Source organism: Bombina bombina, chromosome 8 (assembly GCF_027579735.1).
Source record: "Bombina bombina isolate aBomBom1 chromosome 8, aBomBom1.pri, whole genome shotgun sequence".
NCBI lineage: Eukaryota > Metazoa > Chordata > Amphibia > Anura > Bombinatoridae > Bombina > Bombina bombina.
In genome coordinates, this window is record NC_069506.1 from 130,620,368 (window position 1) to 130,637,881 (window position 17,514).

Consider the following 17,514-nt stretch of genomic DNA (forward strand, 5'->3'; position numbering starts at 1 on the left):
ACACTTGGACGTGGATTCTATGACAGGTCTGTGCCTTGTTGACTCTCTCTCCAAGCCTTATAGAATAAGTTAATTTTGTTAGTGTGCTTACTTATGTTGTTAGTGCTCTGGGACTATTTGGGCAAAAAAGTTTTTGAAAGGAATGGGTACTTGGATGTGCATTCCATGGCAGGCTTGTGACTCCTTGTCTCCCTCCTTGTGGAATGGGTGATTTTGGCTAGTTTATCTGTTTGGGAAGTGGGCTTATTAACATTACTTATCAAAAGACCCATGAAAAAGGGCCAGGATACATACAGGGATATATGTTTTGTGCTCAAGTTACAAGAGCAGAAAGTAGAGCTGTTTTGTGTCTCGGTCAGGCAGAAAAAAAAGAGAGAGACTGAACCAGAGAAAAAAGGTCATGTCAACTGTGGGTTAATCCAAGTCCCATGTAGTCAGCCTGCTGTACACAGCACACCGCAAAAGGTGACACATTATACCTGTAATCATTAATTTGCCATAGCATCATACATAACTTCCTACATTATTTATATAGCACTATCTTAAATGTATTTATCATAATTGTACAACACATCTGAGATGTTTGCAGAAACGTAATGGAAATTTTATATGTCAGCACAAAGAAATACCTCACTTTAGGTAATACTGACATTAAGAAATTAAAAAATATATATAAGTTTAAGAACATTTTGGCAGATCCACTGTGCTATAGAGTATGAGTTTACCATTTCACATCCCTTTTAAAAAATACTGGCTATAGTTTGGTAATGCACCCTAACCTTCATTCTATCCATTATTCAGTACATCACAACACACAATCATTTTTATCTGGATTAAGACCTCCCTACTTACTGTACCTATCTAGGTCAAGGATGAAACAGTTTGGTAGAATTTACTCCATGAGACTAAAATTTATCAGAAACTTAGAACTAGGACTAAGGGCCTGATGATCAAAAACTCACCGGCATTAAGAGAATGTTTGGTGGTTTTCTTTAGCATTATATTGCAAAGTATCAGTCTCTCCTTTACATAGTTAGATAAAAAAAAAGCTCTCAATTTAATATTTGCCTTCCTAAAATTATTTGAGGAACAGAACAGTTTAGATAATCTCCCCAGAGCAGAGAGCTTCAGATCATCTGGCCCTAAGTGCATTTGATAAGCAGTCTCCTTTATAGGTCAAGAAAGTTTCACTGTAATTATATAATGTATATTAAAAAACTCTAGAAAGTGGCATGTTTGCACATATCAATGCTACGGAGGATGTTCTGGACTAGCCCAACCCAAAATCCATTAAGTTCTCACTGCTGCATTCAGAGACGGAAGCATTTGAATAATTGCACATTTTTTAAAATGTAAACTATGGCTTCAGGGTATTATTCTGTAAAGGTTCAAAATCCTAAAGATTGAAAATCATATAATTTATCTAAGGCAGTGTTTTGCCCCCATGGAAAACAATAGATTTTATGTGGCATTAAAATACATATTTACATTATCTCTGCAAACTTGTTACATAGAATAACAACATTAGTCCACTATTTTACTGTTTATATATAGTTTTTTACTATCACAATGACACAGGTGACACTTTAAAAATGAAATAAAAACAAATTCAAAATCTTCCATATTGTAAATGCTTATGGAGAGATCTTTTAATTTCTTTATTCCTTAAACCATATATCACAGGGTTAGCTAATGGTATAAAAACAGCATATATTAGACCAACAGTCTTGTCATAGTCTTGCGAGTAACTTCTTTTAGGTCTAATATACATGAATCCAATGCTGCCAAAAAAAAGAGTCACCACAAGAAGATGAGCTCCACAGGTAGAAAAAGCTTTCTGGCGTCCTTCATTGGACTGGATTTTCAAAACAACGTGTATTATTCTAATGTATGATAGAAGGACGCAGGTGAAACTCAATAAAATGATAAGCGAACTGATAACAAACTCAACCAAAACATATAGGGCATGATCTGTGCAAGTTAAAGCAATTAGAGGAGGAAAATCACAGAACACGTTTTGTATTGTGTTCGGACCACAAAAAGGAAGAAGGCAGAGCCAAATTGTTTCTATAGTAGGACTTAGGAATCCAGTGATAAAGCATCCAGCAACCAACTTAATGAACAATCTGGTAGTCATAATAGATGGATAGTATAGGGGTGTACAGATGGCTAAATATCGATCATATGACATCAAAGTCAGAAGATAGCATTCTGAAGCACCTAGAGCATGTGACAAGTAAGCTTGCCAAATGCAACTATTGAGGGTCATCTTCTTCTCTGCATCAATAAGATTAGCCAACATTTTAGGAATAATAGTTGCAGTATAAACAATCTCTATAATGCATAATGCTTTAATAAAAAAATACATGGGAGCATGAAGAGATGAGTCTTTCTGAATAACAAAAAGTAGCAATATATTTCCAGTTATTATAAATAGATAGATTAAAAGCAATATTATGAAAAGTAGAGAGTTAACATATAACGGATATGAGAATCCAGACAGAATGATTTCATGTACTATACTGTAATTAGGAAACTTCATATTTCTTGCAAAGTTTCTGCAACACAGAAATAATTATAAACATAATACCAATAGAAAGATCTATTAGCAATAACATGATTTAGAATCTTGGAGTTTGGTATTTACTTCTAAGTCCTTGAGAATCCTTCTCTTCCTCATGAATAACTTCACCTTCCTGTTGTTTTCAGTTCAATGTTTAGCCTAGCTAACAAATATTACATTGTGCTTCCATTTCTACTTTTGTATTACAAGTTGAAAGTAAAATGTACAAGTGAAAGTCTATGATATGCTAACATCTGGAGGTCGGATAGTACGGCCATGCTTATTCCCTCACATTATAGATTTCTATGGGGTGTGTTGAAAAACTCAGGTCCTGGCTATCGCTCAATCGTTAACCCAAAGATTTGCAAAGTCAGAAGTTTGTTAAGCTGAATGTGTGCTAAACTAAAGGAGAAATAGTGGAGTTCTCCATGTTTTAATCTATGCTTTTAAATTGATATATATGTGTATGTATGTGCAAACATACACATACATACATACATACGCACATATAAATACACACATACAAATACAGAAACATACATATACACCTTGGAGCCCTTCCCAGTCTTACAACTTGTCATGTACTTTATCCCTTTAACTCAATGTTTAAATATTTTTATTAATAATAAACCCGTTTTACATTTAATATGTATATATGTGGGAATTTCTTTATTTTGTTATATTTCACGTTTTGTTTTGCTTCTATTCTAGCCCTAACACTTTAATTAAAGTCTCACAGTGAGCTAAATTTTCCAGCGCAACACATAACTCGCTAGGGTGCGCTATCTATTAAAAGTAAAGGGCACGCTAAAACAAAGTCAGCCGTGCTAACATTCTATGGTAAATATCTTTTAACATTCAATTATAATACCAGATTGTACATGGTTTTTAGTGCAGGTTTGTGATATGGCTAGCACACCCTGGGCTATAAACAGCGCTCCACTTGTAATCTAGGTTATAATTAGATTTCTGTAAAACTAAATTGAAACAAAAATAATGTTGCAGGGAGAAAATTAACAGTAATTGATTTATTACACAGGTCAACACTGATTTTATTGTTAACGATATTAGATTGAGTTTAGGGTAACTTTGTGTTGCTGATTTTGAATATGGCATCGTTTTTTTAAAATTAACTCTAATTTTAGATGCCCCATTGAAAAACATAAAAAATGCAACACATTTAATGATCAGGCAAACCCTACCCCCAAATCACATAGAAACGGTCTCAAATCATACATATACCTTGTATTCTGTACAATAACATAAAAACAAATTAATCTGATTCAGATAATCACACTTAATGCATAGAAAATGCTGTTTGTAGTCTTTTCTTTTATGTGGGTCATCAGAACCATCACGTTGGAGGCGTCAGCCGTAGTCTGACTTCATGTGTCTGTCCCATCTGCCTTCATACCTTTTCTCCATCACCTTTATATCCTGATAGAACCTCTCCTCTTGTTCCTAACTAAAAACACCAACATTTTCCGGTTATCTGTCTAAGTGGCTATTGAGAAAGTGTATATTAGTACCCAAAAAGTTAGCGAGATTGTTTTGCATAATTGTCTGCTTTGTGGTTAACCAAGAATTTTTGGACAACTAAGAAATAGTTGCACCAGGCAGCAGCTTCAACATCATTCATAAATATTGTGAAATTCAAATTGTTGAAGAGTTTATGAATTTGAGGACCATCAAAGACTCCTGCTTTTATTTTTCAAAACTTAGTCTAAGGAACAATGTACAAATGTATTTGAAGCAATCGCCCTCTCTGTCCAAGTGATATGGAGTTATGAAAGAATGTTTTATTTTCTCTTTTAACTAATGGCTCGTTAATGATGTTCACTGCACCTACAGTCATGTCTTCCCTTGAAGGCCATGTCACTTTTTTCAAATAATCTTTCTTTGCCCTACTATCCCACAGGCAGAAGAATAAGGGTACTTTGTGTATCCACCCTGCTGCCCAAGCAACAATGTTTTCTTTTATTTTAAATATTTTTTATTGAAGCCATAAACAAATACAACATAGAATAAAAAAAATGCGTCACAAATCAATGACAGATAAGAGGGTATACAATGCTATTACATAAGTATTATCAGGTCCACAAATTCAAAATATACCAACCTCAATACCATTATGAGATTCAAAAGAAGGAAATATAGGCAGTTATTATCAAAATGGTAGGGCAATATGTGGCTAGAGAAATGAAAGAGCAAAAAGATTAGCCTTGACCAGAACAATATGTAAAAGGAGTAGTATAAACCAATTTATCTAAAGCATTAGTAGGAGATTTGGACACTCTACAAGAAGACTTCAGTTTTGTAGTATAATATCATGGAAAAATAGTACTGGGCCCCACATTGTCATTGGAAATCAACCGTAGGATATCTATTTGGGTGAAATTAGAACAAGGGGGGGTTGGCTTAAAGATTGTTCGGGGAAGGGGAATGCAGCGGGCAAGAGCCGCTCGAAATAAGGTGAGGGGAAAGGTGGGGGGGGCGGAGCCAGTCAGGGTTTTAAACTAGTAAGTGCTTTCTGGCATCTGAGCTTTCAACATAAAGAAAAAAAAAAAGAAGAAAAAAAAGGGTTGTCTCCCATTTATACCACAAATTAAGGTGAAAAACTGAGAAATGTGTTGTTTTCTTTCACAATAGAAACACTAAAGCACTAAGAGAACATGGCATATATAAATTAAGCAAAAAGTAGTTCATATATATATATAGTTACATATAGACACACATGTAAAGTAATAGCCATCATTTAGGCTGCTTTCTCTTAAACATATAGATATGCAACATAGCCTGTCACCAATAAATATAGAGATAAAACAAGAAAACACACACATATAAACACAGGTACATTAAACTATACATTAGTAGTTCCACATAAGAGTACAAAATGCTCAGGAATTTAACTTATTAGAGTAAATGGGAGATATGGGGATATGTCGCTAGATCATATATCTAGTGTGAGATTGTATGGGCAGCATTGCGCTACTAAGTTTCCGGCAAGTATATGTAGGGATAAAGGGTATATCTTAATGCTAGGAAAGCCTGAATGTAAAGCCTTGAATCTAAGTAGGCTAGTAAACATCAAACCAAAGATATAACAGGGAACTTATGGTAGAATAACATAACAGCAAAAAACATAACGTTATATGTAGAGGATTAGGGACTTCAAAATATTGGGAACTAAAGTCTCTCTTGCACTGTGACATGTCCCACCGTTTAACCCAATGCCCACCACCTTGCGAGAGGAGTATCGCTCATGTCCAGCTTGTCGCCAGCAGTGCCATAATGGCTGTTTGACCTCAGGGGGAAAACCATCTAGAGGCCTCCTCGTCATGGCAGTTTGAAGAGCCTCGCTATTGTCAAACGGAGCCACAGTGAGCAGCTTTGACTCAGCACAAGATCTGTCAGGGAGAGGGGCAAGCTCCGGTATCAAAGCTCTTACAAGATCTGAACATGGCCCTGCTGGTGAGTCCGTTAGGTTTCCGCCAGTGCGTATAAACATCGAGGCTAGTAGAGTCCCATCTTCCCACTGCTGAGGGCTTGTCTCTTCTTCTTTTGCTGTAGTGGGCTGCAGGGAGCGTAGTTGGTTGCAGTATTCCGGTGATTCTGCTCCATGAGGCTCAGGCCGTCTTCTAGCTTCGCTGTGCGAGATCTCAGGGAATTGAGATATAGCGTAACTCACAGTTGGTGCGTCTATTATATATCCTACAGTGGTGTCCACAGCTTTACTGGCTAATGGAGCCTCTTGGTCTCGGTTCATAGCTGCACCCAGCACTGTGAAAAGTTCTCACTGATGAGCATCCAAAGCGGACATCATACTGTGTAACATAGCCACAATTTGCTCCTCCATATTGTAGTATACGGCTAAATCTCCAGTATGAGTAAGAGAGCGCAAATGTTCTTTAAGATGGTGGTTCTTCCTTTTCAGCTATTGTAGCAGGCCGAAAAAATTCTTATGTTGATGTGGTGTCTACCCTTATGTTTTCAGCTTCATTAAAGCGTTAGTTCTACCTCCAGAACTTAATGAAAAGCCAGACTTATTATATAAATCTTTAGTTTGCTCAAAATAGAAAGATATTTAGACAAACATCAGGAGCTCTAAACAGATGCATCTTGCTGCCTCTGCAGTTGGCTCCGCCCCCCCAAGCAACAATTTTACCATCTTTAGATCAAGATAAATGGTGCTCATAACAGCTGATCTTCTGCCAAGACCATTTTGATATTTTCATATTCTTCAAGTTTTGTTGCATCAGCAATTGAAAGTGATGCATAGTGGTTACTACTGTGCAATAAACACATTTCAATATGCAAAACAGTGTTACTGTCAGGTTCCTTACCTGCACTGGGTAAGGAAGACCTGGTCTCGGCAAGTGCTGAGGGTGCTGTGCTCCTTCTCAGCATCCCACGGGGAGAGAAGGTGAGATCCGTCTGACTCAGCCACGGCTGCAGCTCTCTAGGCATGTGTCGCCTAACTTTAAAGGCCATCAACTGAATAGAGTCCCTATAAAAACTCAACCAGCCCTTCATGCTACACTGATTTATTGCCCTATTCAGAGCATTCTTCTCTGGCTCCTGTGTATGTTCACCTTGTTCCTGAGACCCAGCATACTTGTCTTGATACCTGTGTATGCTCACCTTGCTCCTGAGACCAAGCATACTTGCCTTGATACCTGTGTAAGCTCACCTTGTTCTTGAGACCCAGCATACTTGCCTTGATACCTGTGTATGCTCACCTTGCTTCTGAGACCAAGCATGCATTTCTTGATACCTGTGTATGTTCAGCTTGCTCCTGAGACCAAGCATACTTACCTTGATACCTGTGTATGCCCACCTTACTCCTGAGACCAAGCATACTTACCTTGATACCTGCATATGCTCACTTGGTTCCTGAAAGACAAGCAGAATTACCTGATACGGGTGTATGCTCATCCTGTTCCTGAAGCTGTGTCTGCTGTACCTACCTGGTATCCCGCTGGGTATCCTGTGCCTGCTCAGAAACCTGTGTCTATTATACCAGTGACAGTCTCACCAACAGTATCTACTGGGTGTCCTGTGTCTGCTGAGAATCCTGTGTCTATTATACCAGTGACAGTCTCACCAACAGTATCCACTAGGGGTGTGCATCTTCACTGGTCTCACGATTCGATTACGATTATCCTGTCAATGATTTGATTCGATTCAGTGATGCATAACGATGCATCACGATTACTGCCCATGATTTTCATGAACTTGTTCTATTCTATATATATATATATATATATATATATATATATATATATATATAATGCTACTGCTTCATAATGAGTATAAGCATGTTTACCTGTGTATAAGGAGAGTACCAGCTGTATATACACATCACACCCTGCTACTGCTCCCTAATGAGTATAAGCATGTGTACCTGTGAATAAGGAGAGTGCCTGATGTATATAAACATCACACCCTGCTACTGCTCCCTAATGAGTATAAGCATGTGTACCTGTGTATAAGGAGAGTACCAGATGTATATGCACACACATACATACAGACACACATACATATAGTATACATACACATGCATATACATATATACATACATACATACAGATACATACACACACATACATACATGCATACACACACATACATACAAGCATATAGAGTACATATATAAATACACACATAAATATATATACATACATACATACAGACATACATATAGTATACATGCACATGCATATACATATATACATACAGATAAATACACACACATACATACAAGCATATAGAGTGCATATATAAATACACACATAAATATATATGCACACACATACATACAGACACACATACATATAGTATACATACACATACATATACATATATACATACAGATACATACATACAAGCATATAGAGTACATATATAAATACACACATAAATATATATGCATATGCACACACATACATACAGACACACATACATATAGTATACATACACATGTATATACATACAGATACATACAGATACATACACACACATACATACAAGCATATAGAGTACATATATAAATACACACATAAATATATACGCATACACACATATGCACACACATACATACAGACACACATATACAAAACACATTTCAGAAGTACATGTATTATTTGTGCAAAGAGGGTATACATAGTTCTAAACAGCCTGCATTTGCAGGGATTCCTGCTTCCTGTCTTCACTTCTATACAGGACTATAGAATGTGCAGGTCCTGCAGGAGCAAGTTGTTTATATAAAGAACATGACAATGATCTTATAAAAACAGAGGCTTGAAATGAATTGCCAAGTACCGCCCAACCCTCTCTACAGAAGCCTGCGTTTCTTCAAAGGAACAACTCGCTCTAGTAAAGGGTTTCACATCCTTTATTAACGTCACTCTGTTTAATACCTGCATATTTTTTCCTCATCTTCTGGCTAATGAATTCCCTGATTTCTACAATCTACTCTTACCCGGGGCCAGAGAGCAGACACTTTCATGATCGTTGTATACAAACTTGTTTCCTTGTGTTTTAGTCTGATTAAATAATGTTCTCCTTCCTGAATATATTTACCTCTATGTCCCTTAGTGCATTCTATAGGGAAAGAAACAAGCACAAGCCCATCTCAAGGTAGACGTTTGTACATTTTATTACACACACCGGTTCCAAACACTTACAGGATTAAAAAAATAACAAGCCTGTTTCCCACTCAGGGATCTAGGATAAGAAGTTTGAACGTCCAAATGTCAATCTCTTGTATCTCTCGATACACAACACCGGGTTGGATCCTGTGGTTAACGTATTCCAGGAAAGCCACCCAGAGTTCCCCCCAACGCGTTTCGTCCGCCCTGAACAGGCTTTTTCAAGAGGATAATTGATTATGACCGTACTTACCGAGCGTGTCATTAAATTGCTAGTCCTCCCTTTCCATTGGTTACAATGCTTCCAATCCAGTATAACAATCCAGACCGGCCTCAATAGAAGGGGCGTGATTTAGCATCATCATGGGGATATCCAATCAATGTCCGAAATCCCTGATACGTCATCGGCACTGAAACTGCGGCATCACATTTGTAAGATCATTATGGCAGTCGGACATCACGCTAACGATATACAAGGAGCTGAAGCCAACACCAACACAGATTTAACAGATAAAAAGCACATTCAATATAAAAGTCCAGAGTGTCAGGCATCAACAGACCTACTATAAAGCTATCAACAGACCTACTATAAAGCTATCATATTCATTGCATGTTTAAAACATAATTCATGATGGTAAAAACAGATCTTATAATTAATATTGGAGCAATGATACAGAAATATAAATAAACTTAATAAAACACAAAACAATTAATATCACAATATAATACATTATAAAAATACAACCATTAAAAATACAACCATTAAAAAAACCCTACGATACTATCCCTACCTAAAATATTTTATTTTATTTATTAGTCTTATATCATGAATGCCTGCAGGTCTAAGTCAATGTTTAACCCTTTTGGTGCCATGCAATCCAACATATGTATCCATTTCGTTTCACATTGTCTCAATTTGCTTAATCTTTGCTGTTCATTACCTACAGAGGATGGTATCATTTCTAATATTCTAACTGACAAATTCTTAGGGCTTTGGCCATGTATTATTTTAAAATGCTCTGAAACACTATGGTTCTCGTAGCCAATTTTAATATTCTCTATGTGTTTATATATGCAGCGCTTTACCTTCCTTTTGGTCCTGCCTACATAGATTTTATTGCACTCGCAGGTTAGGCAATATACCGCATACATGGACACACAGGAGGCTTTGTCCCTAATTTTAAACTCTTTGGTTTGGTCCCAATTATGGATAATGTCTCCTTTTTTAATTAGCCCACACATACAACAGTTTAATCGACCACACTTAAAGTTCCCCCTTTATTCACAACCCAGGCAGACAGTGTCCCTTTATTTTTCTTTCAATTCTAAGCTTAGAGGGGGCCAGAACATTCATAATATTTTTATTTCTCTTAAAAATAGTGACTGGATTTTCATCTAAATGTGCACCCAAGATGGGGTCTGATAACAAAATATTCCAATGTTTTTTAAAATGGATTTAATGGAAACCAGCCCCCAAATTGAATATAGTAATAAACTTAAGTCCTGCTCTCGTATTTCTAGTGAGAGACCTCTCTTTATTTAAAGGGACAGTACACTGTAAAATTGTTTATCCATTAATGTATTTTAAATTACTTGTTATACCAACTGCAGAGTATAAAATATTTGAGAAATTCCATTTTCATGCTTATTTGTGTATATGAAGTAGCTGATTTTGTGCTTTGAAACCACAGCCTATTACAATGGGTTGAACTTAAAAGGTGATATCAGATCTCCTTATGTTCTAAGTTGTGTAAACAGACTTGCTTCCTTATCTTTTATTTGGCTGGAACACCAAAGCTTAATACATAGAGAGAAACAATGGAAATGATCATTTTATTACTTAACTATCCTGCATCCCACTGAGAGTGTAATCTCTTCTGCTGGCTTGTGTGTACTTAGCCTATTCAATAGCCTATACTCCAGTATTAATTTGTTCAGAATAGGTGGCGATACCACAGGCTAAATCAGTTATTTCAAATGCTGAAATAGGAGTAAAAGGGCTACTTGTAACCAATTTAATACACTCTAGCAGGTTAAAAGGATCATTGGGAATAATTTAAAGAGGAGAACATTTTTGGGTGAACTGTCCCTTTAACAACAGCTCCTCTCTATTTCTTTTCCTACTATCGTTTTTTGCTTTCATGATTAAATCTTTGTCATGCCCTTTCTGTACCAACTTTTGTTCTAAAATATTGCCTTCTTTCTCAAAATCGTCCAGTACAGTACAATTTCTACGTATTCTTAGAAATTGTCCCAGTGGTATGTTATTTTTCCACTGGGGCAAATGTCCACTCTCTGCGTCCAAGAAACCATTACTATCAGTATTTTTTCTATCATTTTTTACTGCTGTTTTATTGGCTGTTGTATCCACATACAGGAACAGATCCAGACATTCCATCTGTTCTTTATTAATTTTCCCTGTGAATTCTAGGTTAAAGTTAGGCTTATTCATATGCCTAATGAATTCTAGGGCTTCCTTCTCTTCCCCTTTCCAGACCATAAGAATATCATCGATGTGTCTATTATACATCAATATATTCTTCTTAAAAGGGTTATTCTTCCACACATACCTCTCTTCAAACATTGCCATATACACATTGGCATAAGAGGGAGCCATGGACGTCCCCATGGCCGTACCTCGTATCTGTTGGTAAAACTTATCTTCAAACGAGAAGTAGTTGTGAGACTAAATGAATTTTATCCCGCTAGCCATGAACTGTATCTGGGTAGATGACAGATCACTAAATTCAATACAAAATTCCAAGAAAGACTCTATTCCCAGGGTATGTGGGATATTTGTGTACAGGGGTGTAAACATCACATGATATCCACCAGAGATCTTTATCTCAATTTAAGCCCTCAAATATTCTGATAGTTTCCGTGGTATCCTTTAAGTAGGACTTTATAAGTTAACACATGGTTGTAAAAAACCAATCCAAGTAGCAGGAAAGGTTACTCGTCAGAGAACCACCCTCGAGATGATAGGCCTCCCTGGTGGGTTCTGCATATCCTTATGCACCTTAGGAAGATGGTAAAATAAAGGTGCAGAGGAGCAAGAGGTTAAGATAAAGTTAGCCTCCTCAGTATTCAAAATACCATCTTCCTTCCCTTTGGATATAAGTATATTTAATTCCAAATTATATTGGGTTGTAGGGTGTTTCTCTAATTTTTTATAGGTTTTATTACAACTCAATAGTCTATATGCTTCTGACACATAAGCATCACGATCTTGAACTACAATCCCACCCCCCTTGTCTGCTTGCCTAATGACTATATTAGTATCCGATTTGAGTGTATCTAAAGCCTTTCTTTCCTGATGATTCAGATTGTCCCTGTACTTAAATTTACCCTTCCTGGATTGGGTTTTAAAATAATTTCTAAATTCCTCCTTCACTATCTCATTAAATACAGGGATGTAGTCACCCTGTGCAAAAATATGGTAAAATGAAGATGGACGTTTAAAATGGCTATGTTTAATAATATTATCATCATCTTCATGTAAACTCAAATCAAGGAGGTCCTTATTGGGCTGTGCTTTTTGTTGTGTCTCCTCTTGGAGGCTGACAAGTGTACTAAGGGCTTTATAGTCACTTTCACTTAGGCCAACTTGAGGGGGATTCTCCTTCTTATTGAAATCATTCTTAATGAAATAACGTTGTAATGTTAATTTACGAATATAATTCTGTAGATCTATGAATACTTCAAAACTGTTCGGTTGACTATGCAGAGCAAATTTTAGGCCTTTTCCTAATAGTTTGTACTCATAATCAGTAAGAGTCTGTTATGGTATAACCCGGATATCAAGGGTTAATACCTGATGAAAGATGCCCTCTAATACGGGATCAGCAACACACAAACCCAGTTAATTCCCCCCAAACACGAGACCAAGCTCCATCTTGAGGGTAAAACAGAATGTGTTTATTGAGGGCTATATGCCAAGTATTTATGCAGAACTCCCCTAGGAGACCAGATGGGGGGTTGGAAGAGTATAGTACATTAGATAGAGAGAAGACGCCCTTTTACAGGATACAATAGGATTACATTACTTAATCAAATAAACAATTAAACACAAGAAAACAATGGAGTCCTTTTTGGTACCTGGCAATCTGCACTCTGGAGGTGATTAAACAATGTGAACGCTTATCACAAACTTAATTACAGTAAACAATAGTTGATGCCAGGAAACCTGTCTTCAGAAAATAGTTTCTCAACAACTGAAACAAAGTTAACCCTTCCAGTACTGACAGAGGGGTCTGTCACACGGCTCCCTCCTGGTGGGACACTCCAGCAGACCCGGCTTGACCCTTTGGCGGGTCAACTTGGGGATGACCGGACTAGGAGGTGGTAGGAATGTCAGTTTGCCGGGACAATCCATCTGCATTCCCGTTTTGCTTACCGGGCCGGTAGCTGATGGTGAAGTTATAGGGTTGGAGGGCTAAACTCCACCGCAGCAATCTACCATTGTCTCCTGAGACCCGGTTAAGCCAGACTAAGGGATTGTGGTCCGTTATGAGAGAGAATTCCTGTACGTATAAATAAGGGTTCAAATTCTTCAGTGCCCAGACCAGGGCTAAACAGTCCTTCAAGTTTTTGTTTTCAGAGACGCTTCTTTCCAGTTCGAGACAAATCTCATCGGCTTCTTTACAAGTTTTTTGTACCTGCTCTTTATAGGTATCCACAAGCCCTTCATACTGATGTAAGTTGCCCTTGAGTTGCTGCACCTCACTATGAGCCAGCGTCAGCTTTTTCTCCAGTGTCGCTAAGTTTGTCTTTACTGTTTCATGTTCCACTCTGAAGCTGGTGTTTTCTGCGGTCTGTCGGTGCAGCTTGTCTAGCAGAGATTCCCATTCTAAACGCACTTTTTCCTCTGCGCTCCTCTTCTCTCCCGCTAGCACTGTTACGTGATTGTTTAACGTGACCATTTCATCCTCTAATTGACTCTTCTCCTTCATCACCGTGTTGTAACGGGACTTCCATGAATCAATAGCGGATAAAGATTTACTGAGCTCAGCATCCTGGGGCTTAGCAGCAGGTGGGTCGGTCTCGGTGGCACAGATCTGGGCATGGGTAGTCACAGGGTTAACATCGGCGGGACCCATGGGAGTGTAGGCAGAAACAAGTGGGGCCAAGTCATTTCCAAGGAGAATATCAGCTGGTAAGTCCTTCATGACCCCCACATTCACATATCTAGAGCCCACTCCCCAATCCAAATGTACCGAGGCAACAGGTAGGTGGAACACAGCGCCCCCTGCTACCCTCACAGCCACAGTGTCTCTGGTGTGCTGGTTCTTAGACACCAAGTACTTTTGGAGCAAGGTCATGGTAGCACCAGTATCCCGTAGACCACTGACCTCCTTCCCATTCACTTTAACTAGTTGCCGGTGCTGTTGCTGGTTATCCCGGTGGGCAGCTTGCACGGGGTCTGCTTCATGTAGGATGCCCCAGCATTCTTCCTCCTCTACGCAGTGGGCAGCAGGCTGAGGGTTACGTGGGTTTCCGCCGGCGGGTCTCCTCCAGGACTGTGCTTGGTTCGCTGTGTTTAGGGGACACTCTGGTCTTTTGTGCCCTAGTTGCTTACATCCAAAGCACCGAATAAGCTGTGAGTAGTCCCGTGAGTTGAACTGAGCTGTCTGAGGATAGTTTGTGGCTGGAGGCGGTGTGGCAGAGCGGTGCGCCGGGGGTTGGTAACTGGGAGCTGCTGGGGTGACTGGGGGTCTGTACTCCACTCTGGCAGGGATCTTAGTGGTAGCAGTGTCCAGTTTGTGGGCAGCCGTATACTCATCTGCCAGGCGAGCAGCTTCATGCAGGGTAGAGGGTTCACGGTCTCGAACCCACTCTCTAACTCCTGCGGATAACTTGTCGAAGCAATGTTCCAACAGGAATATCTGCAGCACCTCTTCCCCGGATACGGCTTGGCACCCCGCCATCCAGTGAGCTGCTGTGCAGTGCACCTTACATGCCCACTCGACGTAGGAATCTCAAGCTAGTTTAACAGTGTCTCTGAACCGTCTCCAGTATGCCTCCGGTGTAATCGCATACCTGGAGAGCAGAGCCTCTTTTACAGCATTATAATCCTCGACTTCCTCATCTGGAATGGCCCGAAAAGCCTCGCTGGCCCGGCCGGATAATTTTCCGGATAATATCGTGACCCAGTCCTCTGCAGGTACCTTGTGTAGTGCACATTGCCTCTCAAAGTCTGCAAGGTACCCATCAATCTCTCCTTCTGTTTCAATGAACTTTTAAAAGCTGCAAAATGTACTTTTCTCTTTTCCACTGGGGGTTGCTGTGACTTGGGCTGCTGCAGCGCTGCTTTGGCGAAGTAGATTGGCCTCTAGAGCGGCTATGACCCGGTCGATAATTTCTGTAGTCGGGTTGGGGCCATAATGTGCCAGTCTTATTTTAACCGCCCGGTCAAAGCTTGCTTCTTTGGGGGTTCTGTCTGATATGCTGGGCCCATTGGTTCCTTCGGTCCCTGGTACTCCGTCCATCTCAGTCAGTATTGTAATAATCTCCCTCTTCCCGAGGTTACTGGCTTGTTGGCCCCATTGTTCTAGCAGGTCTTTAAGGGTAGCTCTTTTCAGCCTTTCATAAGGTACTCCCATTAGGTCTGGATGTGTAGTTGCTCTTCTGGGCGATGAGGACCATCCCGTCGCTTGCCACCAGTTGTTATGGTATAACCCGGATATCAAGGGTTAATACCTGATGAAAGATGCCCTGAATACAGGATCAGCAACACACGAACCCAACTAATTCCCCCCAAACACGAGACCAAGCTCCATCTTGAGGGTAAAACAGAATGTGTTTATTGAGGGCTATATGCCAAGTATTTATGCAGAACTCCCCTAGGAGACCAGATGGGGGGTTGGAAGAGTATAGTACATTAGATAGAGGGAAGACACCCTTTTACAGGACACAATAGCATTACATTACTTAATCAAATAAACAATTAAACACAAGAAAACAATGGAGTCCTTTTTGGCACCTGGCAGTCTGCACTCTGGAGGTGATTAAACAATGTGAACGCTTATCACAAACTTAATTACAGTAAACAATAGCTGATGCCAGGAAACCTGTCTCAGAAAATAGTTTCTCAAAACTGAAACAAAGTTAACCCTTCCAGTACTGACAGAGGGGTCTGTCACAGAGTCATTTTAGATAAGTTAAATACATCTTTCTTCTGCTCCTCTAATATCTGCATCTTGTTTTACATTCCCTGACTCATATCCCTGCCCTGCATCCTCTTCTTGTTCCCACCTTCTTTTTGTACCCTGCCTCCTCTCCTCTCTCTTTTCTAAGGCTGTTGTTCTAACTGCTGATTCCACTGCCTTCTTCCCTCCCTCCCCCTCTCTTCCTGATAATAATGATTGTACTGAACTTTTTGGAGCCAAGTTTGTTGAGGCTTCTCCCTCCATAAAAAAGAGGAGGAGGGGGGAGGAATAGGAGGAATGCTGGTTACTATGTAGATGATCAGACTGTCTATTCCCATTTTGTTCCCTATTCCTATGGTTGTTAAATTGATTACTCCTGTCTTTATTATGATGATGTTGAAATTTAGGCTTAGCGCCTTGTTCATTCCACCTAAGGGCGTTTAAGATGTAATACCTATTATGCACACGGGTATTTTGACTATTTTTATGTCCAATCGCAATCAGAATCATGTCTGACCTGATTTCCTGTGCGATACTCCTTATTGGAGTTGATACCTGTTCCCTCCCCATAGCCTCCACTGTTTTCTTCCCCTTTCCGGGTGCCTGAGTTTTATTTTGTGTCCTACCTGTTGTTGCTGTTTTATAGTTATCTTTATGCACTCTTGTGTTCCGTGTATAAACTCTATCATTCTTGTAATCATCCTTATCTTGTCTTAATTTAGAAGTTTTATGCATAACTAGTTCTTTTTCTAATACATCAATTCTGGACAAAATATCACTGTCAATTTGCCTTCCATTTTTCAACATCTTAAGTGGTTTCACCCTTAAGGGTTAATTCCTCAATATCTACTTGATTTTATCAAGTTTACACTCTCTGTACTTAACCAGGATCTTTATCAGGGTCATAGAGATAGACGCAGTGTATTATCCCACTTAGTAGAAATTCTGTTTCATCTAGGTCAAAGGCTGGATATTTCATAATCCTATAGACCTCTCAGTATGATATTGTGTAATATATAATTATCAAGTAGGATAAGGTCCTGCCACTCTTTGACATCTTGTGTTAATAGCTTTTCAAGCTGTCTGAATAAGAAGTGTGGATCCTCATCAGTGCTAGGAGCATTATTCAATAAATTGACCTTTCTTCTTATTA

The 17,514-nt window shown here is 39.0% G+C and overlaps 1 protein-coding gene across 1 annotated transcript; it reads right to left on the reverse strand.

Annotated features, from left to right (window-relative positions):
* Positions 1-1,609: 1,609 nt before the first annotated feature.
* On the reverse strand, positions 1,610-2,542 carry LOC128638862 (olfactory receptor 6N2-like). The gene has a single exon (XM_053690993.1). The coding sequence runs from the start codon at positions 2,540-2,542 to the stop codon at positions 1,610-1,612; it is 933 nt and encodes a 310-aa protein (XP_053546968.1).
* Positions 2,543-17,514: the final 14,972 nt, after the last annotated feature.